Consider the following 21542-nt stretch of genomic DNA (forward strand, 5'->3'; position numbering starts at 1 on the left):
CTGGATGGCTTTAGAATTTCAGCCATAATGGGAATTCTCTGTTTGATAAAGCTGTCCTACCATGTCAATAGCACCCAGTAAACACAGTGATTTTTTTAACGTGTAATCGCATTTCATACTACCAATAAAGCACACTGCAAGATAAAGCACACTAAGAGATTACTACACTTCTTGAATGCTCAAGGCCAATTAGCCTGTGATCATAATCTTTGTGATAGCTGTCATACCTTATCTGAGGAATGACAAGATGTATGGTGGTGAGATACTTGAGCTGCATGTAACTATTTGTGTTTTCTCAGCCCCCAAGCCAGCTGCTTATACTAAACCGCTTGTGGGTGGGGAGAAAGTGCCTTATGTGAATATAAACAGCAAGCCTTCTCACCAGGACAGATGAGTTCTGAATGAAGGCCATATTCTATCATTTTCAGCACATGGAAGTTGGACAGGAAATGAACCCTCAAAGACAGGGGTGTTATGAAGAGGAAATGGGGATGATTAAGGGCTCCAGCAAAGATGTTGGGTGTGTCTGGTGGATGGCTAGGGAAAGATTACCATACAATCCACATTCAAAGTTGCATCTTGCTTAATTATTTGAAGAAAAATATTGTGTACTGCTTTTTGTCCTGTCTCACTCTCCTGAGCCAACACAGCTAAAAATGAGAGAGCTGGAGTCTGTTCCACCTTGGGCATCATCAAAAGATCTTCCAGTGTTGTTTCCTTGTTCCAGTGAGCTCGACCTGTACAAGGGAAAGGCTGCCCTGCTGTAACTGATGGTGTAAATGAGGGTTTAATTTGTCTTTTAAAAACAAGAAGTCCTGTGGCACCTTCTAGACTAACAGATACTTTGGAGCATAAACTTTCGCCACGTCCTGCAGGGTCCCCATTAACTCGCCCCAGGCTGCCCGCTGCCAGTTCAACTCTGCCTCCTCCAGGCTAAGGTGCCTCTCTGCCACCTCCACTTGGCGATGGACAGAGGCAGTGTGGAGCACATCCTCCACGCTTTGCCTCTAGGCCCTCCTGGCACAGGTCCACCCTGGTGACATTGGTGGAGCTGCCCAGTCGCCGTCCCCCACTTCCAGTGGGCTGTCCAGGAACACGGACAGAACAAGGTTCTCTCAGCCCTCTGACAGTGCAGCTGTACGAATGGAAAGGAAGAGACAGACAGCCTGTGAGTCCCGAATCCCTGCTCTGTGGCCTACAACCCACAGCCTCCCCTGGGCAGCAGCCCTCAGTCCAATGGCAGGGTGGCCCTGGGGGAGTCACGGAGACTGATGGGATCCCCAGCCCCGTGGGCGTGGCCTCCTTGCAAGGTCGGATCCTGCCCACCCCCTCCCTGCGTGAACAGTCTGCGATGCTGTCCATGGGAGTGGGTGGTAAGTGTCTCTGGTGGCCGTTACGGCATCCTGAGGGCCATGGCCAGCTGAGCTGTGTCCAGCCCAGGTCTGCTGGGCATGTGAGTGGTCCTCTGGCAGCTGTGGAGCCCCCACCCAGTGCCCTGTCGGGTACTTACCAAAGGGTCCACCACCGAGGTCCGGGGATGGCTGGCTATCTGAGGTGCAGCAGGAAGACCTGGAGGGAGGTCGATTACCAGCTCCTCCTCATTGCTGGACCACTCCGTGCCCAGTAAGGTGGGGCTGGCTGGGGGTCCTGCCTCCTGCTTGTCCTCAGGGTGGGGCTCATCAGCTGAGCTGTCCCTGGTCCCCAGAAGGCTCCATAGCTCCCTGTGGAAGGGGCAGGATGCAGGCCGTGCCCCTGACCACCCAGCTGAGTTCCTTGCCCAGGCATAGCCCTGCTGCAACTCCTTAACCTTGCTCCTGACTTAGGAGTGTGGGCAGGGTGTCCCAGGAGGACAGTCTGTCTGCTAGATTGGCAAAAGCAGCTGCATTGCTGTGCTTGGTCCCCATCTCCTTGCGGACCTTCTCCTCCTGCCAGAGGCCCAGGAGGTCCCTAAGCCCTGGCCCTTTTCAGTAGGGGGCTCACTTTTTTGGAGCCTGGCTGGTCCCCTGCAAGCACGCTCAGAGGGGAGGCCCTGCGGCTCCTCTGGGAGCTGGCTGCTGGACATTGATTGCAGGAGCATTCGGGGGTTCTCCCTGGGGTGTGCTGGTGCAGTGCCAGTGATGGCTGCTCCCAGCACACTGTCAGCTTCCCGCTATGGGGTTTCTGGGTCCGTGTGGCTTTAAGGGCTGCCAGACGCATGAACCGTAGAGCCCTGCAGCCACTGGCCAGCACGTGTCCGCATCCCATCTGGCCGGTGCCATGGAGGACACATTTCCTTTCAAAAGGCCCTTGCGAAAGTGGGGAGCTCTTATCCTACAGGTTAGGAAGTTTGAAAGCTGTGGCGCATTCCTTCGATTTCCTTTCCAACAGGTGCACTTTGTGTGTGGATGCTCCCCGCTCTCTTTCAAAAGAGGGCTGAAAATTTCAAATGTACTGGCTAGTGTAGATGGTGGCTTGAGAGACCATAAACAGCAAATCCCACAACAACCAGCACATTTCTGAGGAGATGCCCCCATTAAAAATTATGGGATTGAGCGGAATACATCTTACCAACATGCAGCCTGGGCTCTGTCACTGCAGTAAATCTCAGAAAGAGACTTGTGATCAGTGTGATACTTTTATTGAAGATGCTTAACGACACAACTGTGCTGATTATAGCATTCTGTACCTTTTCTGCGTTGTTTTTTCAAGAAAACAATTTCAGATTGTACAATGAATCTCTTAGCTGTACAAAAGCAATACTTATTCCAGTTATAAATGCATACTGCAGGGAACACTCAGTCATTTTGAGTCCTGTTTTTAGCAAGGTACAAGGTATTCTTGGGTTCCCTTTATAAGGATAAAGTCGCCCGTTTCAGAAAGTAGGAGGAGGAAGGAAAAGTAATGTAAGGAGTTTGCTGCCACAAGCAGTACTTCTAAAAAAAAAAAAAAAACCACCTAGGACCAAGGTAATTGCAATGATACATATTATGCCATACTAACCAGCTAATGTGTCATAGCAATTAGGAATTCTTAATTCTTTTTCACATCTCATTATCTCCATCCAGAATATAGCCTGGGTAACTTCTATGTTCTCTGCCCCCTATACAGTATAATTATCTCTCCAATGCAGTTTGTCCCTACCTCTTGTATTGATTGGCATGGAAAGAAGAATGATTATAGCTATCTGTGGTAAACACTGTCATACCTTTCTCCTGAGACTGCCAAATAAGGAAGGTGCTCATGCTGGTGATTTTTGTGATGTGAACAGTGGTCCAGTAGGAATTTCTCGCATAGACCAAAAAACCTGTGAGAGAATTGTGAAGACCAGGTGGCTGCCATTTAAGTTTTCACAATTAATCTGTTGATGTGTAGTATTACTTGAAACAAGATTTTTTTTTTCACTATTTCCAATGTTAAAACTCAGTTTTATGTTCAGTTAAGACTCCGTTCCTTCAACAACTCAGAGCTGTGCCTTAAAGACAAAGTCAAGCCACTTTTCCTTCACCCTCTGTTTTTTTGGTGGTACACATGCAACTTCTATCTGTCTTTTTGGAAGGGGGTTTTCATCCAAGTCCCGCCCCCCCCCTTCCACAGTTCCATATTGTGCTAGTTTCATATTGCAACACATTACGGCCGTGTCTACACGTGCACGCTACTTCGAAGTAGCGGCGCCAACTTCGAAATAGCGCCCGTCACGGCTACACGTGTTGGGCGCTATTTCGAAGTTGAAATGGACATTAGGCGGCGAGAAGTCGAAGTCGCTAACCCCATGAGGGGATGGGAATAGCGCCCTACTTCGAAGTTGAACGTCGAAGTAGGGAACGTGTAGACGATCCGCGTCCCGCAACATCGAAATAGCGGGGTCCTCCATGGCGGCCATCAGCTGGGGGGGTTGAGAGACGCTCTCTCTCCAGCCCTTGCAGGGCTCTATGGTCACCGTGTGCAGCAGCCCGTAGGCCAGGGCTTCTGGCTGCTGCTGCTGCTGCAGCTGGGGATCCATGCTGCATGCACAGGGTCTGCAACTAGTTGTCAGCTCTGTGTATCTTGCGCTGTTTAGTGAAAGTGTGTCTGGGAGGGGCCCTTTAAGGGAGTGACTTGCTGTTGAGTCTGCCCTGTGACCCTGTCTGCAGCTGTGCCTGGCACCCTTATTTCCATGTGTGCTACTTTGGCGTGTAGACGTTCCCTCTCAGGGCCTATTTCGATGTGGTGCTGCGCAACGTCGATGTTGAACATCGACGTTGCCAGCCCTGGAGGACGTGTAGACGTTATTCATCAAAATAGCCTATTTCGATGTCGCCACATCGAAATAGGCTACTTCGATGTAGGGTTCACGTGTAGACGTAGCCTACATTTGCTCCTGCACTGTACACAGGTTCTCAGCCCTGAAGAAAACACGACAAAGGAAGGTCAGCAAAGAAAGATTCATGCAGATACCATTCGTGGTTAAGAGAACATACAAAAGAGCCTACATTCAACTACAAATCCAATCAATTAAATGATCCACTCCTACAATAGCCTTATTGAAATCAATGGGAGTTTTGCCATTGATCTCGATGGGCCCTTGATTTCGCACATGGTCTTTAAATCTTTCCTTTATTCTTGTTTTTACTGATGAGAACATACTTTAGAGAAGTTGTGGGGCTTTTAACAAATTAACGGTCAGTTTTTCGTGTTCGGACCTGACCCGTCTCCCATGGAAGTCAATGGAAAGAAAGATTTGGCCCTCCACAGGAATTGGGTTGAACCCTTTGTTACTTTACTGTAACTCAGCATTAAATCACCTGAAGCGTACTGAGTTACTCTGGATTTAGTTCATCAGAGAAGGTAGAAATTGGCCATAAGCATGAAACAAACTCTGCAGTCTAAAACTTACTATCTTATTCATCCCGTTGAAATCACTGGGACTATATAGGTGGCTAAGACAAATGGGATTTCGAGCTTGATCCCAGAAGTGCTGATCCTGTGAAGCCAGTGGAAATAGTGAGTGCTGGATACAACTCAGGATTCAGCTCTGTCGGCTCCCCTAAAAATGCAAGGATTCTAAGATGGCACAGCGATGATGTGTGCGCTGTACTCTGGGATTAATTTTAAAAAAAGACAACAATTTGTTTTAATCATTTGTAATTGTTTTACAGCACCCTTTGTTCTAGCTTCTCAAATTTAAGCTGAATACAGAAGGTTTGAACAATGGCTTGCTATGGGATTTTGCAGTACTCTGTTAGAAAGCAGCCTGTTATGTTACTCATACACCTCTTATCTTGCTTGAAGAAGCAAACAGGTAGCCATTCTTGTACTGGTATCTAACTATCTTCAAGTTCAGTTCTCATCAAGTCCTGAACATAAAAGCCTACTGACTAAAACAATACCATTCTGCCTCCACCGGGTATTGTGAACCCAGAGAAAGGGACCACCCCCCCATGATAAAAGGATAAAATTGCTACGTTTCAACTTTTTTTTAAATGAAGCAGCAACATTCTTATTCTAAACAAATGCATTTAAAGTTGACAGAAATTCTCAGATAAGGACCAAAACCCAAACTTTTGTTATGTATGGGGGCGGGGGGAAGAGAGCTTGCGAAGCCTAAAAATGGTAACAGGCTCTGCCTTTTATAAACTTCTGTTAAAGCACTACGTATTCCTCAAGAATGTTTACAACTCGTGCATCCGTATTCTGATGAACAAGAAACAAGGAAGTGTCAAAAATGAAGAGTATAATGGTGGAAAAACAATGCTGAATTTTAAAATGTTTCTGGTGTTAATGAGAGCAGACCCAAATCAATGGAAATATTTCCATTGACTTCAGTGTCTTTCATTTTTCCATACTTAAAAATTAATTATCCCTGTTCTCACACTAATGCAGCTCTAAAATATCTATTTTCTCAGCAGTGTGGGTGGATGCGTGCTCCCAAGACAAACCCAGTTCCATAAATGGGAGTTAGCCCTTCCAGCTTGCTGATGTCAGTTGAAACAGACCTTTAAGAATATAAACATTGTTTCTGCAAAGTGTTCTCCTCTTGCTTAATATTTAAATCGTTAAGGATATTCGTATCCTCTGAGTAGCTCTTGCAGCAATTTTAGTACGTATGATAATTGTGCATACAAAAACTGTATTACAATAGTATAAGGGTTGCAAAGACAAGAACTCAAAAGTTGGGAAATGCCAGAATTATAAGTTGCACGTACACTTTTAATTCACCTCCCTTACGTGTTTGATTTTTATAATAGTCTTCAGTTACATAATCACATTTTTTTTCCCAGGACCCATCCCTCCTTCTGGGCACAGAATGAATGGTGCTCACTTAATAAGCTGCTTTTTTGTATTTTGTTTTCCCTGAGTTCCTCAGTTTGCCATTCCAGACCTTAGTTACTACACTCTATTCAGGTCTGCCCTGAAAACTGAAGCACTAATTTCTTCATGGGTTTTTTTCCTGTGATTTTCATTAAAGTACAGGTTGCACCTCCTTTGTTTGGCATGGTCGGAGAATTTGATGGAGGGAGGGGAGGTCCAGGGCTTCTCCCCCAGACAGCCCTGTAGTCCCCACACTGCTGCAGCCCTGCAGCCCCAGCTCGGGCTCCCCGGGGATATCACAGGGCTCCAGACCTTGCCAACCCCCCGTCCCCCCACCCCCAGCTGCTGCAGGGCAACCAGGGAACTCCAGCTCTGTCCCCTGACCCTGCAGGACAGGCATGGAGCTCCTGTTGCCACTCTGCTCTGCTACAGGGGATGCACCAGTCTCTGTTTCTGGCCCTGTTACATACTCCTAGCCCAGTACTCTCTTGTCCTGGAACATCCATGGTCCTGCCAAACTAGAGAGTACCAGATCTGAGACGTGCAACTGTATGTGAATGTTTGACAAACATTTAATAAATTTATTTTTAAATACCCCTGTGAGAGGAGGTGATGGAGGTATCCGCATTGTACAGATGTGGAGCTGAATCACAAAGTGATTAAGGTCCATAGTGCTGAGTAGAGTCAGTAGAGTCTGATTTTTTCAGAGTATTTAGTATTATATTGTACTTCATATGTTCAATGCACAATTCCCAGTTGCATCTGAGAGTGCTCAGCACTTCTGGAACTCAGAGCTTTGAGTCTCAAGTTGGGCAACCATCAAATAAGTAGCATACAAATAATAACCACCTCTGAAAAGCCTGGTAGAAGTCTCTTGCCGAGCACCACACAAAGGAACTCTGTGGTAGAGGCAGGATCCAGTTCTTCAGGGCAGTATTCAACTGCCTTACCCAGGAAACCATCCTTTTTTCTTTCTACAGTCCCCTACCTCACTCACCACCCACCTTCCATCTTCTGCAATAAATGTAGCCAAAGTCCTACAGACAACCACCTGCACTAGGCAGCCCTGATGATTCATCCTCAGAGCAGATCCATCGTGTACACTGAATAAGAGAGCATTCCTGTGGGAAAAAAACCAGTATGCAGTCATGTAATCAGAAACTGTTTCATACTGCAAATTTGCACAGCTTCATCCAGATGTAACCCCTTGTGCCCCATTCCCTCCAGGAAAGAGAGTGGCTGGTGGAGCTGAACAATCCACTGTCCCCTCCCCTAGTAATTTTTCCAGCCCTGCTACCATGTACTGGAGTGGTGGAAAGCCAACAGAACAAAACTCAGCAGTATGTAGAGGGCCACCTTCCTTGCATGGGTCTTTTGCTCCTGTCCCACTGGGCAAGTTCTTCTCAGCCAGGGTCTATGTGGAGGAGGAGGTTGTCTTTTATATTATTTGCCTGTGGTCACACAAGAAATTTGTGGCAGTAGTAGGTGCAGAACCCAGAATTCCTGCCTCTTCATCCTATGCCTCAATCACAAAATCACTTTCCTGTCCTCATGGAAAAGAGCTATTCTTACTTTTACAGAGCAAAGCAGATTTTTCAGCAGTCATTTTTTCTGGGACCGGGTTCATAAATTATGACTGATTGAAAGTGACATGTTGAACTTTTATTATTACCATGAGACTGAGCACTTCACAATAAATTCTAAGAGACAAAACTCTTTAGCTTTACAAACCTGTTAAGAAAACAAAGTTCTTTTTGCAATAGCCTATGAATGACACGGCTGGAAGTAAAAAAAACACTGACTTTTATTTTTATATAGAGGAGAGTCACGTCATTTGCAAACTATTCATTGTAGATTGAGATATTAACAAAACCAATTATAATCAGATAGAAACCCTATTAACTCTATAAACCCTAAATATTTGGAGGGTACAGTGAAGGCATACTGTAAATATTCAGGACCTGATTTTCCAAAGTCTAACACTTGTTTAACTATAACTTTATGAGTAGTCAGTCACCTTGAGATCAAGGAATAATTCATGTCAAGGGAATTGCTTACAGGGGTAGACTTAAGCACAGTGATCGATGAAGATCTAAGAGAGTGAACACTGTAGGCTTGGTGCTTTTATGCTCTGGCAATTCAGCGTGTCACTTTGTAGGATTTGGCTCTGGGTGACATTTGCCATGCTAGTTACCTATGAAAGTTCAAGATATTGTCTTGCAAGCCAGGGGTTGCTACTGCAAGACAGTCGAGCTCTGATAAAACTCCCAGGCCATGTCTACACTGCAAAAAATAACTTTGAAGTTGAGCGTCTACACACACCCTACTTCAAAGTAGGACGCTACTCCGTTCCCGGGAATGGAGAAAGGACTTCAGAGTTGGGCTTCCTATTTCAAAGTAAGGGAAAACATATGTAGAATCTCTGCAGGCTACTTTGAAGTAGCTCCTAACTTTGAAGTTAACTTTGAAGTTAGTTCCTAGTATAGCTGCACCCCCAGTGAAGTCCAAAGGAATTAGCATACGCTTTAGACAAAGCAAAATGCTGGTCTTACATCATCACACAAGACTTACTGACTCAAACCCTGGATGAGAATAGTCCATTAATGTAAAAGGAACTGCACTGCTCAGCCTGTCTCCTTATTTCTTGTAGTATTATTGCTGGTTTCCCTAAATATGAAGCATTAATGCTGATGTTTGTGTGTAACTCATTTTTTATACAGAATGTTTTATTTGTATATCTGATTTCAATTAAATTGTACTCTAAAATGACCAAAAACTTTCATCTGTAAAACGTTTACCATAAAACCATGGAATTGTTTTTTAAAATAAATTCTTCCCACATTCACTTTAAATAGGATTATTTTGGAATTGCCAAATCCCTGGGCTTTCTCCTTCAAAAGCCCAGTCTATGAATCAGGATAGGAAATAATACCACTGTGAGATGATAAACTCCCCCAAATGCTGCACAGTAACAAGAAGCAGGTTGGAGGTCTCCTCTCCTTGCCTGCTTAGGGTTTAAGAGGAGCTATCACAGTCTCACCGTAAGGGTGTGTCTTTGCTTCAGGATTGCTGTGGCAGTGTATAATATACACACATATGTGTCGCCTTTATAGCACGCACATAAATAGCAAAATAGGCATGGATTAAGCCAGTCAAAGCATACCTGAAGCGTGTGGGTATAAAGCCGGCTGGCCCAACCTGTGCCTTCCCATATGCACTGCTAGTTTTAGGTGTGTAGTGTCCCACAGCCTCTCACTGTTGATCCCTTTCTCCTTTGCAGGGAAAGACTCCAGCAGTGGTCTGAAGGCAGGAAAGATGGGACAAAGCTGCCAGATCACAGCAGCAGGAGCCTTTCTCCTATGCAGGGAAAGATTCCAGCAGCTCCGCGCTGTGGAGCCATTCCCCGCTACAATGAAAGGCTCCAGCAGCAATGAACAGCTTTGCCATGTTCCCCACTGCTGAAGCTCTTCCTCGCCAAAGGGCAAAGGTTCTGCGAGGGGGTAAGGAGCAGGGAAAGGTTCCACCTCGTTTCAGCTGCTCCCCAGCTCCAGAGCCGTCACTGCAGAGGCAAAAGGCTCTGGAAGTGGGGGAACAGCTGAAGCCTTTGCCAGCTGCCTCCCATCTGCCAGTCTTTTCACTGCCACGTGTAGGTGCGCACCAGTGTGGAGGCAGTATGCCTTTGATTGCAGCGTGTAGCTCTGCAAAAACTAAAAGTGGATTGTAGTGTAGATTTAGTGAAACATAAAGAATGGGGGAAGAGACTAGCTCATGAAATAGTCTCTCGTAAAGTGGAAGAAGAAGTGGAAGAACAATGCAGAGTAATAGATCTCTCCCCCCAGGGAAAAGTCCTACAGAAAGTAATTGGGATTGAACCAGTAGGATTCTGCTGAAATGACTGTAAAAACCTATGCGATTTGAGAGAGAATTGAGAGTTGTACCCTTTGATTTTCTACTGGTTGATTTCTGTTAAAGCCTGTAGTAGAGGGAAGGTGTGTTTTTGCATCTTGGAATGGGACTGGATTCAGCTAGAAAATGTTCTTCAGAATTTGCACCAGCCCTTTACTGCTTATGCATGAGTGGTCCTTACAGGAATGCGATCTTAAGGATCAGCTCTTGTAGAAGTAATAAATGCTTTATTATATTAACATTGGAGCACATTTTCACCCAACATTTTGTTAACCATCTTTTCATTTTTCTCACAGATTGCGGTTTAAATGTTCATAAGCAGTGTTCCAAAATGGTCCCAAATGACTGCAAGCCAGATCTGAAGCATGTCAAAAAAGTGTACAGCTGTGACCTTACAACGCTAGTAAAAGCACACATCACTAAAAGGCCAATGGTAGTAGACATGTGTATTAGAGAAATTGAATCTAGAGGTAAGACATAGTTAATGGACTTCAGTTGCTTTAATGATAATCCCTTTAGATTGATCTGGGTCATTTGGGGCTTTGTTGAATTTATGATTGCTCAAAACAATTTCAGATGGGGCATTTTATGACTGCCAGTTATCCTACACAGTTGATATCATACTTGGTGGTATTTGTTAATTCGCAAGTACCTGTCATTTTTTATAAAATCTCTACTGACATTATCGTCTCAAGGGACTCGGCTAATTAACACACAAGAGCTGGACAGAAGCAATGCATGTTTGATAATGCACAGCAACCAGTATTGTTTTGACATAGCTGCATGGTTGCTAAATTCCATCCGTGGGTGATCTCCTGTCTTATTGATTGACATGTGCATCTTACTGCGCCTGTACTTCTTGTGACGTGTTAATCAGAAATATTAACACAATAAAAACAGAATAGTCAGTAATTACATATTTCATCTTCCTAGCAATCTCAGCCCAAATTCAACATTCTTTACTGAAATATATGTTTTCACTTCTAAAATATTTCCTCTACATCTAGCATGTTAATCTCAATTAGCTGGTTAAAAAGCATTTGCTCATAATTGGGCTAATCTGTTTTTTAACCCATGGGAATCATTATCATCAGCATGATTACACAAAATGATTAGGAACTGAGCGTAACAATGCTATTGAAACAAAGGTTGGGGTTCAAGGGATGCGGGTGAAATTGTATTCTAAATGAAAATCCTAGTACGGGTTTTAAAACCTAACTTGCCTTATTGCCTCATTGCCTTAAATGAAGAATCTCATAAGGCACAAGCCCCTTTTAAGAGAGATAAAAAGTTAATATTAATTTTAATCAAGTGAAAATATTCTTTTCAACAGGTCTTAATTCTGAAGGACTATACAGAGTCTCAGGCTTTAGTGATCTAATTGAAGATGTCAAAATGGCATTTGACAGAGGTATCTGCTTTAGTATCTGTTGTCATTTTTGCCAGCACTTTGTGAAGGGTTCTGTTCAGCCCAACGGTGCTTCAGCACAGACTCCATCTACCTATTGGGCTCTGCAGATGGTGAGGCCGGTCATTATGCAAAGTGGCAGGGTACCCTCTTCTTGGAAAGACCTATAAATCCCATTTTAATTGTGGTTGCCCAAAGCTGCCCTTTTCCCTTTGCCTAAGTTTGTGACTTTTCAGTGTCTGACTGTGATAGCTAGGCTCTTGGGAATTCTGTCATTGGGTAGGATTGTATTGAATGGTCTCAGTTATTGCCCTGATTTACTAGTAAGCCCCCAAACTCCCCTCTGGGAGGAACCACGACTCAGATGGAGAATAACCTTAAAAGAGCAGTACAGCATGAAGCCCTCTGCCTGAATGATCACTCCAAAATGGGTAAGGGTCCCTTGAGCTAAACATCCTTCCTCTTTCACTAAAAGCAATGAGAGAAGTAAGGCATTCCCACCCTCAGAACCCCATAGGAGCAATCAGGTGAGCTCCCTCCCCATATGTTATTTTTCTGAGTCAAAAATTTCAACTAGAAACCACCCCCCTTTGCCTCTGCATGCTACTCAGCCTACACAAAGAAAGCCCTGTTAACACCTGCCTTCGTCATGGTCCGAGATAGGCTGAGGGTGCTGAACACTCTCAGGCTTGGGCCCAGTGTCCATTGAACTCAAAAATGAATAGCACCACTGCTCTGAGAAGGTAAGCACTTGCCTTTCCTAGCAACTAAGTGCTAAAAACATTTTCCTTTTTTGCAAACTTTCCTAATTTCCCATTCAGTGCTGACAAATGTGTTTTGCCAAAGTGATATGTTCAAATATAGTTGATCTGCGACACATTCTTACAACACAGCCACCATTAAAATAATCACCTAGGTTTTTGCATAACTTTTTTTCCTGACTGAGGTAAACAAGGACTTGTCTCTGTACAAAAGGGTTGAGGCTTTATTCTGAAACAGTGAAATTCACAGTCAAATAACAGTTTCTAATGACTAGTTTGCATACTCCAGAATCTGTGGCTGTGCTTATCTTAATTGCTAAACTGCCTAGATTTTTCCATTTAATATTATTTGAGGTATGCTTGTATTTTTAAAACATTAATGTCAGCTGATTTCTGTACACAGATGGGGAAAAAGCAGATATTTCTGTGAATATGTATGAAGATATCAATATTATCACTGGTGCACTTAAACTGTACTTCAGGGATTTGCCAATTCCGCTCATCACATATGATGCTTACCCAAAATTTATTGATGCTGCAAGTAAGTATAAAATAATGTTTCCTCGTTTTTCATTGCCGCTTTTTCTCTCCTTATTTTGCTTATTGACATGTGTTCTTAATTAAGTACTGATTTAGCTCTTCACTTGAGTGCTATAAATTGAGATGAAAGAAGAATTAAGTATGGATTATAGATAATATGAATGTGGTACTAAGTGATTGTTATTTCAGTTTCTCCTCCACATCTCTCAAATGTTTTCTTTTTATCACACATAAAAGATATGTTTTTCTTCAAGTAGTATCCTTAAAGGTGCTGTGCTCATGATGTGTTTGCATTCCAGACACACTCAATAGGAGATTTTCATTGATACCAGCCATTCAGACCACACATGTACTGTTGTTTTTCTCATTCCCTGTACTGTGGCTGTATCAACCTGTGCAGGCAAATGGTGCCCTCGGTTCCTTCTCAACCGCCTCAGCTGCAGGCAGAACTAGTGTATCCATTTCTTTCTTATCACAATAGTTTTGGAGCTTCTTGTTTACTAGTTAGTCTAGTTAGTTTAGCATTTATTTAGCATGTGCAAAAGATAGATTTTCTGGTTATAAAGATTCCCTTGAGGAAAATTCTCCTTGTGAAGGGAATGCCAGTTCACCAGGGTTGGAACACTCTGTCTCAAAGAAAGAGGCCATTTTTGTCAGTGATGGGCATGCTAAGTATGTTTGCTCTCTGGGTAAACCACGTGTGCTGCAGAAGTGCAGCTGGGAAGTCACTCTTCGACTTCTCATGATGGAACATTCCCTTCATCCTGCTTTGAAGCCAGGTCAGGACTCCCATGGACATTAGTCTCCAAGAGCCTCCAATGCCCTTTCCACTACTGATGTCATTTAGGAAGGAGAAATCCTGAGAGCCGTCCTCCAGAGCTTCTCCAAAAAAGGGGATATCGTTGCTGTCCTAGTGATTTCCCCTCAAAAAGGCATTTGCTTCCTGCACTGAGAGCTTCCCGTCAACCACTCTGCTCCCAGAGTATTCTCAAAGGTTCTGTCCTCAGTGACAGCTTATATGCTTCACCAGACTACATGTCTTCCCGTGGACAGGTTCTGGACATTATCAAGTGTCATCAAAACAATTCAGGACAGCTCCCAGATCTCAGTCAGAAACTGCCTTCAACTTCTGGGTCTCCTGACCACTTAACACTTTTATGACACAGCATGAGAAGTTACACCTCCACTGTTTTCAGGGGTGTCTCAGAATGGTTTACTCACCAGACACAGTGCATTCTCTAGATAGGTACAAGATTCGTCACAAAGTAGGGGGCCTCTTTCCTCCAACCAGCACCATGACTCACCACAGATACATCTTTGTTGGGTGTCGGGGGTGCACTTCAGCTCCCTGAACACACAAGGAATATAGTCATCTCAAGAGACCACCCTGCATATCAATCTGGAGCTCAGAATGGTCAGAAATGTCTGCATGCGTTTCCTTCCTCTCATCAGACAGCAAATCTGTCCAACTCATGACAGACAAAGTGGCCTGCTTGTTCTATGTCAGTCAGCAAGGAGGGTCAAGATCCCTTTCCCTTTGCACCAAAGTCATAAAGTTATGCAATTGGTGCATAAAGCATCACGTCAGGATTTCAGCAGTGTATCTGTCTGGAGTACAGAATGTCACTGCTGACACACTCAGAAGATGTTTCTTCAAAGAATATTGTGGGGGAGCATGGGAGGTTGGATGCTTGGGTTCTATTCCACATCTTTCAGTTTTGGGAGTTTTCAGATTTACAGCTTTTTACCACTTACCACAAACAGCAAATGCCAGGGAGGAGAGGTTTAGGTGACAATTGACTAAGAGATGCCATTCTCCTGCCTTGGATGGAGGCGGGGACACCCAGACTGTTTTATGCCTTCCCTCCAGTGCCTTTCATGCTCAAAGTAATAAACAAAAACAAGCAGGAAAAGTCCAGTCATTCAGAGAACCCCAACGTGGTTGAGACAATGGTGGTTCTCTTGCCCATTTCACCTCTTAGGACACTTGACATCTGACTCATCCCAACACGGACGTTCTTCACCTCAAGGAATGCTCCCAGGGTGGTTTGTGGCACTCGAGTCATGCTGCTCTGTGGAGGTACAATATATACTGTGAAATAATTGAAGAGTTTTCACCAGAGTTGCACAAGTTTCATCCACTGTTGCTGCTCCTGAATCTGCCCCATGTCTTCTCATTCTGAGGAAGCTGCTTCAGCTTAAGAAATAGGGGCTGTTCCTCAGTTCCATCAAAGTGAACCTGGCTGCCCTAACAGACTTTCATACTGTTGAAGATTTCTCTCTGTCTGCTTACCCAACAACCACAAGATTTATGTAGGGCTTGGTGAATCTCTTCCCACAGACACAAGTTCCTACTCCTGCTAAGTGATTGATAACGAGAGAGAGGACCTCTCAGGATGAAAGCTCAGGTCCATTGAAGTTGGTGGCAGAATCCCATTCAGGATTTCACCTCTAAGTGACTAGTGCAAAACTAGTCCAAGTCAGTCACGGTTACCTCCCGACACCTTTTTTCAGTATATATGAGGAGCATGTTGGTGGTCTAACTCCAGTTCCTAGAGGCCAGGATTTCACATGTCACAACTCACCACAGTTCTTGTCTGCAGGCATTATTCTTAACAGTGCACTGGGAAGGATATGGAGGTTGTTGTGGTAGAATCACCCCATCACACCAGAAGAGACTTTCCAAGAAAAGAAGGAAGCAAATTGATCAAAGCAATACCAGAGTTCATTGTCATAATCTATAGATAGATCATGAGGATTCCTGTCAGACCTGTTGCTCCCCAAACCTGCTGTGTCTGTACATTTCTGCTGGAAGTCAGGCATTGTCTGCACTGATTTTAAATGTTTCTATTTCAGAAACCACGGATCCTGATGAACAGTTGGAAACGCTTCATGAAGCATTGAAACTATTGCCGCCTGCACATTGTGAAACCTTGAGATATCTCATGGCACATTTAAAGAGGTATGTGGTTTATTTTAAGAGATGAGATGAATTCATCTGAAACAAAGGCCAGTCTTCAGCCTATACACAAGTCTTTGTAAGCCAGGGTTCAGCAAACATTGTGGCCTGAGAGCCGCATTGGGTACGTAAATTGTATGAAGGGGCAGAGAGGTGGAGCTGGGAGCGGCTGTGCCTTGTGCGGCTTGCTCCGCACCCCTATCTAGACCCCTCTGCTCCTTCTTGACTTCCCCTGGGTCCTCTGCCCCCATTCAATCCCACCCCTGCTCCCCAACCCCTGACCACACCATCCTGAGCACCAGAGCTGGCAATGCTGAAGCCACACTGTCCAGCTGGGACTGCAGCCCTGCCATCCAGAGCGCTGGGTCTGGCAGTACAGTCACCGTGCTGCCCAGGCTCTGTGGGAGGTGAGGCTGCAAGAGAAAGGGGGTGAGCACAAGCTCCCCCACTCATCACTCTACCCAAGAGTTGGGCTGGTTCCTCACACCCAGCAAGACTGTCCTGACCATACTCCCTAGGGTGACTGGATTGAAGGGGACAATGGGCCAGATTTGGCCTACAGGCCATAGTTCAACCCCCTCTGGTCTAAGCATTACAAGGTGTATTTTGGGCCTTGGGCAAACAGAGCACTACAGTCTCCCCAGTGCCATTTGCTGTAGCAGAATGAACAAATAAATGTATCTGCCTTAAAAGAGCAGGGGATTAGAACGCACTAAACAGACACAAACACAGTGCTGTGTCCCACCTTCTACCTGCCATTGGCCTTTAGATATTAAGGCACTAAAGAGGACGTAATTTTGAAGGGGGAAGGAAAAAACAAATACCGCTAACATGTATTTCTACAGTACTACAAATATCTACAAAATATCTACAAAACAAGAAACTTGTCTCCTTCTGGGGTGAAAGGATATACAAAGCTTCAGAGTGAAAAAATCGAATTGGTATATTCGCTACTGTGTCCATTTTCGTTTGTGGTACATAGTTATTGTCAACATGTGAATAATCATTATTTACCTTATACAAAGTTTTACTTTAAGCCTTTTTAGTGAAAACATGGTTGTATTGTAGGATGTGTTGATTTTGCATGTTCTGGACTACATATATTAGTGGCCACTTATTTCAGTGGAACTTCAGATGAATATATTAGTGCAGATTTGGGAATGGAAGACCAGTAGCAAAGTACTTTAAAAGCTAATTTTTACATCCTTTTGTTGCAGGGGTTGTTGCTAATATGATTAACAAATCATTTTATAAATTCTTACATTGCTGTCATTTGCTCAATGTAAGGCAGAAGGGGCAACCCAAATTTATAAATATTTCAGTTATTTTTAGTTTCTGTTGTTTAATATACTTACCGAAAAGGGCTGTAAAGAGAGGAAATCTAGCTTACTGGATTGTTGCAAAATTCAGCTAGTTAGCCATTGAGCCTTTATTTAGAATAATAAACCCAGAAGCAGAATTTTAGAAATACCAGAATAATATATCAAAAAAGAAGGCATCACATTCTGATGACAATTGTATATGCCTGAAGCGATTTTATTCAGCATGGTAGATTAGATAGTGCAGCAATGAGAAAGAACATAAGTGTTTTTATAACCTACGAACTTCTTACCAGTGGATATTTAGTCATTTATGAGAATCCTTATGGAGACTTGTTTTATGGTAAAGCAATAATGTATGTTAAGTCCTTTGTTCAGTCTGTGAAAAAACTCATTTACATGTCTGAATTTGTTTTATTGAGAAAGGCAATTAACTGCCATAAACCAAAGCAGGAGTTTAGTGTCTCTAGACAGTGTTTTGTTTACTATTATTATTCCAGTTACCAGAAGTCAGGAAGACATTTACTGTGTGTTCCTGCACCTCTTAGCCATGTATTAACTGAGAATAATCTGTATGTTCTGCTGTTTCTGCATACATGGTGATTACGTTCCGTGGTCCACCCAACGAAAATACACTAGCAGATGGTGAGCTTTGGAAAAGGCACTTGGTGAAACCTAGGCTCCAGGTAGTGAGCAATAGAAAGTTGTAACAAATGGTGGCAAAGCTGCACTGGCAGTTTATAACCCCACTCTGACTTAGCACCATTGTTAGGTGGCCTCTGCAAAGGCTCCAGTGCAGCCCTGGTGAACTCCCTTCAGGTGCTGCTACTATTGTGTGTGCAAGGAGGGGCATTGTTTGTCCCTGTGGGCACGTCTCACCTCATACAGGCCAATGTACTACATCGGCCTAGTGCGTGTTTGCCATGTATACATCATATGAATTCAAATGTGAAAATAATAGAATGCATGAGAGAGAAACAGTTTGAGTGTGGTGAGTCCAATCAGATTTCCCCTAACCCTGTACCTGGGAACACTACGTTTGTGGTGAATTTTAACTTAATAATCTTATAACAATCCTGAAAGGAGGATCTTTAGACCAAATTTCGCCTCTTCACCTAAACGGTCCCCAGTACACTTATAAACCGCAAAAGTAGCATTATTGTGCAGCCAGGATCTGGTTTGTAGGATAGTCTCCCACACACACTCAAAAACTGAGATTATACCGGTTAGATGCACCAGTTATCTGCGTGCATGAGGGAAGAATGGTGGGTCAGAAAACGTACAGCTCCTACACCACACGTGCATATACTTACCTAATGCCAGAAACTCCCCAAAGCACCTCTGTGTTTCTTGTTACACAAGACCTGTGAAACAGCCTCTCCTCAAAACAAAAAGCAGTCAAGTAGCACTTTAAAGACTAGCAAAATGGTTTATTCGGTGAGCTTTCGTGGGACAGACCCACTTCTTCAGACCATAGCCAGACCAGACCAGACTCAATATTTAAGGCACAGAGAACCAAAAACAGTAAGCAAGGAGGACAAATCAGAAAAAGATAATCAAGGTGAGCAAATCAGACAGTGGTGGGGGGAGGTCAAGAATTAGACTGAGTTTTCAGAAACGGCGAAGAATGCCCTTTTTGCTCCTCCACTTTGCCCTGGAGTTTTCATGTCTATGTGCACTGTGTCATCACCCAATATTTGGTATGAGATGCCTTGTGTTTCCTCCTCTGCAGGGTAACGCTCCATGAAAAGGAAAATCTCATGAATGCAGAGAACCTTGGCATAGTTTTTGGACCAACCCTTATGCGAGCACCAGAACTAGATGCAATGGCAGCACTGAATGATATCCGTTACCAGAGACTGGTGGTGGAGATGCTTATAAAAAATGAAGACATTTTATTTTAAATATTTTGTTTTGTTCTTTCTAAAAAAGGAAACAGTATTCTATGAAGGAAGTAATATTTTCATGTAATTTAACTGGCTCTTGTAGCTGAATTCCGTATTTGCTAGAGCTTTTGATGTATACAGGATAAAAATGAAGGAACTCTTGTGTTGCTTCTGTCATGCCACTCAGCTGATGTTGAAAAAAGGTTAACACATTTTGCAGTACTAGTAATCCTGGGTGTTTATCATGTTTAAAAACAAAAAATCTAAAGCTCTATTGCATGATTCGCTTCCTGTTCTCCCTGTTTTGGTGAAGATCTTTCTGCAGAGGAAGTGAGAACTGGTGCAGCATATTTTATAAGCATCTTTGTCCTGGATAGTTTGTGATTGTAATTCAGCATGTTTCTCAGTGTAAAGCTATTGTGAATTTGCTTTTATGTTCTATGTAATTGGTTTCTGAGACTAAAAAAGAACGATTTCTGTGAAGTGGGGTTCTGGCTGTACATTGACATTTCCTATCATTCTGTTTCCACTTTCTTGGGTGATTTCTTCCTGGTTTCTCTTTTTTTTTTTTTTTTTTTTTTTATCATGTAGTAACTTGTTTTTTAACGGAAACAAAATGTGTACTTTGTCACTTTAAGTAATTCTCCATGCCTTTTATTGTGGCTTCAGTAAAAGCTGCAACACTGTACAATGTTTGATTTATTATTATTTCCATTGTAATTTTGTATTTTATCTGGCATGCATATATTAATTTATTAAATTTTACTGTTAGATATCTCATCTCTTGTTCAGCTATATGAATTATGTATGGCATTTTGCATTCATAACATATTGAATGACCTTTGGCTGAAAAGAGACCATTTGTATTTCTCTTATTTTTTTAGCAGGACATTCCAAATCTAAATAGTTTGGAGTCTGAGCTGACACTTGTTAAGGTTCCCATTGAACTCTGGTGATTATTTTATTTGCAAAATTCTTTAATCAGCATCCAGCACATTCTGCAAGAGCTCGTCAGCACCTCTTAAAAATACCCAAACCACTAATGAAGTACTGCAAAGCATCCAGTGCCATTAATAACTAGCTTCGGTTGAATTTTTCCAAAAATGTTTATAGTTATTTGCCTGTATACAAGCAAGTATTGCAATTTACAGTTACACAAATATAGGTGGCTATTATTTATTTACAAATATATCTAACAGTCTTTGCTTCAGGCTTCGATTGTTCAACACTGACCCAGGCACTTCTGCTTTCAGCAACGTCTTCTCCACGTGAAGGGGAAATAACTAAAAATGATAAATAATTCATCTGTTTTCTAGGGCAGAGCAATGCATACAAATGGCTTCTTATCAGCCTTTCAGCAGTCCCTATGATAGAGCCACTCCACATATTCACACTGTAGTCTCTAAAAACACACCTGAGTGTGTCAAAGAAATACTATTCCATCCAACAGCGTGTGTAGATTCTGACTGCATATCTCTAAGCGAGTAAACACCCCAAGTCATACCTGTTCAGTTTAGTAATCTTGCAAGCACTATCTTCTCAGCTTTCGCAATTTCTGTAACACTGGAAGTCCAATGAATTTTGTTTGGCATTGTTGGAATTTTCTGTGCTATTGTAATCACAGCCCTAAAACAAAGAAACCAGTTCTTTTCATTGTAGGGTCTCTGACTCACTCTTGTCACAAAGTATGGCAGAGCAGATTAGTCCATGTGTAATATGTGACGCCAGGTTTTCACCTCCTGAAATATATTGGACCTGCTATTCATTGCTTTACATAAGTACAAAATGAGTGCACTCTGGGGCTGCGTCTACACGTGCACGCTACTTCGAAGTAGCGGCAGTAACTTCGAAATAGCGCCCGTCACGTCTACACGTGTTGGGCGCTATTTCGAAGTTGAAATCGACGTTAGGCGGCGAGACGTCGAAGTCGCTAACCCCATGAGCGGATGGGAATAGCGCCCTACTTCGACGTTCAACATCGAAGTAGGGACGTGTAGACGATCCGCGTCCCGCAACATCGAAATAGCGAGGTCCTCCATGGCAGCCATCAGCTGGGGGGTTGAGAGATACTCTCTCTCCAGCCCTTGCGGGGCTCTGTGGTCACCGTGGGCAGCAGCCCTTAGCCCAGGGCTTCTGGCTGCTGCTGCTGCAGCTGGGGGTCCGTGCTGCATATACAGGGTCTGCAACTAGTTGTTGGCTCTGTGTATCTTGCACTGTTTAATGAAAGTGTGTCTGGGAGGGGCCCTTTAAGGGAGCGACTTGCTGTTGAGTCCGCCCCGTGACCCTGTCTGCAGCTGTGCCTGGCTCCCTTATTTCGATGTGTGCTACTTTGCCGTGTAGACGTTCCCTCGCTGCGCCTATTTCGATGTTGGGCTGAGCAACGTCGAAGTTGAACATCGACGTTGCCAGCCCTGGAGGACGTGTAGACGTTATTCATCGAAATAGCCTATTTCGATGTCGCAACATCGAAATAAGCTATTTCGAAGTTGGGTGCAC

General features: G+C 43.6%; 1 protein-coding gene across 2 annotated transcripts in view; it reads left to right on the forward strand.

The window, feature by feature from the left end:
• Nucleotides 1-19901, forward strand: part of CHN1 (chimerin 1) — a 188063-nt gene extending 168162 nt beyond the window's left edge. For both annotated transcript variants that reach the window (XM_075001827.1, XM_075001826.1), the window contains exons 10-14: nucleotides 10470-10643; nucleotides 11507-11584; nucleotides 12746-12883; nucleotides 15739-15844; nucleotides 18893-19901. In XM_075001827.1, coding sequence (XP_074857928.1) covers nucleotides 10470-10643; nucleotides 11507-11584; nucleotides 12746-12883; nucleotides 15739-15844; nucleotides 18893-19064 — 668 coding nt within the window. In that variant the 3' untranslated portion in view covers nucleotides 19065-19901. The remainder of the gene's footprint in view (nucleotides 1-10469; nucleotides 10644-11506; nucleotides 11585-12745; nucleotides 12884-15738; nucleotides 15845-18892) is intronic.
• Nucleotides 19902-21542: the final 1641 nt, after the last annotated feature.

Source organism: Carettochelys insculpta, chromosome 8 (genome assembly GCF_033958435.1).
Source record: "Carettochelys insculpta isolate YL-2023 chromosome 8, ASM3395843v1, whole genome shotgun sequence".
In the NCBI taxonomy this organism is placed as follows: domain Eukaryota; kingdom Metazoa; phylum Chordata; order Testudines; family Carettochelyidae; genus Carettochelys; species Carettochelys insculpta.